This window comes from Bison bison, unplaced genomic scaffold, assembly GCF_000754665.1.
Source record: "Bison bison bison isolate TAMUID 2011002044 unplaced genomic scaffold, Bison_UMD1.0 scf7180017855113, whole genome shotgun sequence".
NCBI classification, from domain to species: Eukaryota; Metazoa; Chordata; class Mammalia; order Artiodactyla; family Bovidae; genus Bison; species Bison bison.
The window spans coordinates 16,546-20,591 of NW_011485686.1; the positions used below are offsets into that span (position 1 = coordinate 16,546).

Below are 4,046 nucleotides of genomic sequence, written 5' to 3' on the forward strand. Positions count from 1 at the left end.
TGCTAAACATCCTACAATGCATAGGACAGCTCCCTGCAACAAAGTATTATCCATCCCAAAACTTCAGTAGTGTCAAAGGAGGAACTCTAAACCAGGATAAGACTTGAGTTACAGCTTTAAAAATAAGTGCAATTTAGATAAGTACAAGAAGAGGAAAATAATAAAACTTTCAGTATACAAACCTATTTCTGGGATATAGCCCCCAGAAATTTTCTGGTAACTTCTTCCTTTCCTACTGGGCATAGCATTCCAGGCAGGAACAGGTGTCACTTGGGTAACTGGTTTTAAGTCAACTAGTGGAACAACATGCCTTAAAGGTAGAGATAACAACATGAAGCCACTGCAAAACAGTCAATTCTCATTTTATACACATCCCTCCTGCTTCATTTTCAAGTGTTTTCTACTTAAACCTGTAACCCCTAGCCTCCTTATTGAAGTTTTCTTTGTACATTAGAAAACTAAGAGCAGTTTGTATAAATTCATAGCTGTTTATAGCACATATCACATTAAGTAGGAAAGATTGTGGTAGACTAGTTTACAAATAATTGTTGCCTCTCCTTGGAGAAGGATTATATTTTCTCACCCCACTGACTTTAGGCTTAATTATGTAACGTATTTTGGCCAGTAAAATGTGAGCATATGCTTTAAAAGTCAGCACATGGTTTGTCATGTTTTCATTTTCCACCTGCCTGTGATCATGGCAGTATATGTCTGGATAGAGCCCTTGTCAACCTGGGCCCCTTTGTTGACCTACTATAAACATGCTAAATGAGAAAGAAATGAACTCTAAGTTTGCTGAGAGTCTGGTTGTTAGGGCAGCACAGCCTAGTTTAATGGTTCTCAAAGTGTACCAACAGCATTAGTATCACCTGGAAACTTTTTACAAGTTCAAAGTCTTGGACCCCATCACAAACTTACTAAATCAAACTTTGGGGACAGAGCTCATCAATCTGAATTTTAACAAACTCTCCATGTAATTCTGGGGTATGTTAAAGTTTGAGAACGAATGGACTAGCCTAATTTGATATTGGCAGAGGCTCAGTTAGCAAACTAGCTTTCAAATTAGTATAAATTTATATCAGAATTTTGTTGTTCTTAATATTTCTAATAAGTTGGCTATTACCTAGGATTTCAAAACTTATGCATAGACTTACTGAAATTTCATACTTCATCACATGCTTTTACAATTCAAAATAAGTCATCTTAGGCCAGTACCAGATATAACTTTGTTCTCTTACTAGCATCCTGGTAATTCTCAATTTAAGACTATAAAAAGGCATCAAGAGCCAAAGATTTTAGTTAATTCAACAAATTATTATATTCTTACTTTTCTGCCAGCTCTTCAATGAAGACTGTTACTGAACTGTTTTCATTTCCAACTTCCTGAATATGAGCATTATAATATCTTCCACCTGATTCCAAGCGAACCTGAAAGAGGGGAAGAGACAGTAAGAACACATCTAGTCTTGAGTCTATCAGCAGATCTGGCTTTTGCTAAGCAAAAATACTTCTTCTCCTGAAATGGAGTTCAGTATCTACTTATTAAAGCAGCTGATAATAAACACTGCCAGTCCAGTTCAATGGAGGCAGCACAAGCTGAAAAAGCTTTACACTTCACATATAATCACAAGTTTGTAATTAAAACCTAACATAAACATTAATTAGTTTTGTTAATCACATATTAATGACTAAAACCACAATCTCAGAAAAGCAAATTACTGATTCTTTAAAGAAGAAACTAACCTGACATTTGTCTCCCAAATAGTACTGTCTCCCAGCATACTCCATATAATCAGATTTTTGAAGTTCTATTAAAAGAAAATGAAGATTCAAGCTCAACTGAACTGGTTCCTTTCCTGTTTTACAACAGTTCATTTTCTAATTTGTTTTTACCACAGTGTTTTTGACAATGCTACCAACCCCTATAATCTAAAATCTGTAGGGAAAATGTCCTGAAGCAGGGTTCCCCAACCTCCGGGATCTAATGCCTGATGATCTGAGGTGGAGCTGATGTAATAATAAAAATAAAGTGCACAATACATGTAACATGCTTGAACCATCCCAAAACCATTCCCCTCCCGGTCCATGGAAAAACTGTCTTCCATGAAATCAGTCCCTAGTGACAAAAAGGTGGGGGACCACTGTCCTGAAAGGTCTCTCCATCACTCTTAACAGGTTATTACTGTGGTTAATTTAAGGAGATTTGCCAGAATAGTTCTGTGCTATAAGACACAAATAAGTGGAAACTTAGAGGTTGTAATCTTAGAATTAGTCATACACCAATAAGGTTCAATTTGAAAGTAACACTTCAATTTTTTTTAAGAAAATAAAAAAAAAAAAAAGAAAAAGAAAGACTATGCAGCTGCTTCAAAGCAATACAGTTTTCCCCTGAACAACATGGGTTTGAACTGCAGGGATCCACTCATATGTAGATTTTTTTCAATAGTACTACAAATACTGAGGTTGGTTGAATCTGAGGATGTGGAACTGTGGATACAGAGGAATTGGGAATACTGAGGGCAGATTACAAATTATATCTGGATTTTCAACCGCTTGGAGGATCAGTGACCCTAACCTTCATGTTGTTCAAGGGTCAACTGTATTTTTAGCCATTTATTGTGTTCTACAAGGTATTAATCTCATTCTAGATTATTAACCATACCTAGGCTCACCACCAAGGTCCAAGGAGTTGAATACGAAACATTAAAGGCTACACTGATGGCAGAACTTTAAGACGTAATTTGATCAACTTAGTTATAAGGAGAGAGAAACAATTACCTATTTCAAGGGTTGGCAAATTTTCTCTGTAAAAAGCTAGATGATAAATATTTTAAAGAATGTAGGCCATACAGACTCTGTTGCAACTATTTAAATCTGTCATAAAACCTTATGGTCACTGAGAATTGAATATAATTTTCATGTGTCACAACATATTGTTCTTTTAATTTTTCCCTGCCACTTAAAAATAGAAAACCATTCTTAGTTCATGGACCATAAAAAAACAGGTAGCAGATTGGATTTGACTCACATGTCACAGTTTGCTAACACTTGACCTAGTCATCTATCATCCATCTTAACACATTAAACTTAAGTGGAACTTATATCCACTTACAATTCTGGTACTCTTAAAGTTATCTAAAGACAGAGTCTTTGCAAAGTTGAAGTCCCTGATGAACATCACACTCTAAAAGATCCCTCACCAATTCTATCCCTATTTGCTTCCTCCTTTGGACTTAAATCATGTATTGAGTAGGCTAAAAGTACCATATAAACATATAAACGTGTTTTTCATAACCATGGTTTGAAAACATCTCTTATTTAAAAAGAATTTGCAAAATTGTTCTCCTAGATCTGCCAGGATTCAAAAATATCCTGTTATTTCATTACCTTTTCTGCTGTCCAACCAAACATCAAATTCTACATTACGATAGATTTCTGGATCCAGGGCTTTGAGCACCTTATAGGGGAAGAGCATCTTTGATGGATTTTCTGGAGACTAAAACAAAAATAATCATGCTACAACTCACCATCCTTAAGTCTTCCTTCTATGAAGAAGGAAGAAATAAGGTTCTTTTCCTTTTTATAAAACTATGTACATATAGGCCTTTCCTTCTTTATTAAAAGAAATTAAATCCACGATAACTTTTACTGTGTATTTTAAAAAGCAGGAGTCTAAATAAGTAATATGCAGAAATCTAAAAGGTTATAGATGACAGAAGGGAAATGTTTTCTAAAGCATCCAATAACTCAGGACATATATTAACCAATGCAACACAGACAAGAATTAAAGATTCAGTCAGGGCTATTCAACAAGTCTCATCTTGATATACACACAGAGGTGCAAGTGTTTCTGTACCCTAAAGTCAACTGGACAAATCTGAAAACTACTTCGTTTTGATCAAAATCTGTTACAATTTCCAAAGAATTAGCTTTTTCTTCTGCTTTCCTAGAATGTCATGGTATTCCATACTGTTTCCAAATTACCAGTACTTGAGGGCATACACAAAGATTGTTTTAGTAATATTTGCCCTATTTAACTTCTGCTT

General features: G+C 35.1%; 1 protein-coding gene across 1 annotated transcript in view; it reads right to left on the reverse strand.

Annotated features, from left to right (window-relative positions):
• The window catches only part of LOC105001691 (putative bifunctional UDP-N-acetylglucosamine transferase and deubiquitinase ALG13), a gene marked incomplete at both ends in the record, with an annotated part of 16,441 nt that overhangs the window by 11,994 nt on the left and 401 nt on the right, over nucleotides 1–4,046 (reverse strand). The window contains 4 exons of the mRNA XM_010858070.1: nucleotides 183–310; nucleotides 1,328–1,428; nucleotides 1,744–1,808; nucleotides 3,388–3,496. Of these exons, the coding sequence (XP_010856372.1) occupies nucleotides 183–310; nucleotides 1,328–1,428; nucleotides 1,744–1,808; nucleotides 3,388–3,496 (403 nt within the window). The remainder of the gene's footprint in view (nucleotides 1–182; nucleotides 311–1,327; nucleotides 1,429–1,743; nucleotides 1,809–3,387; nucleotides 3,497–4,046) is intronic.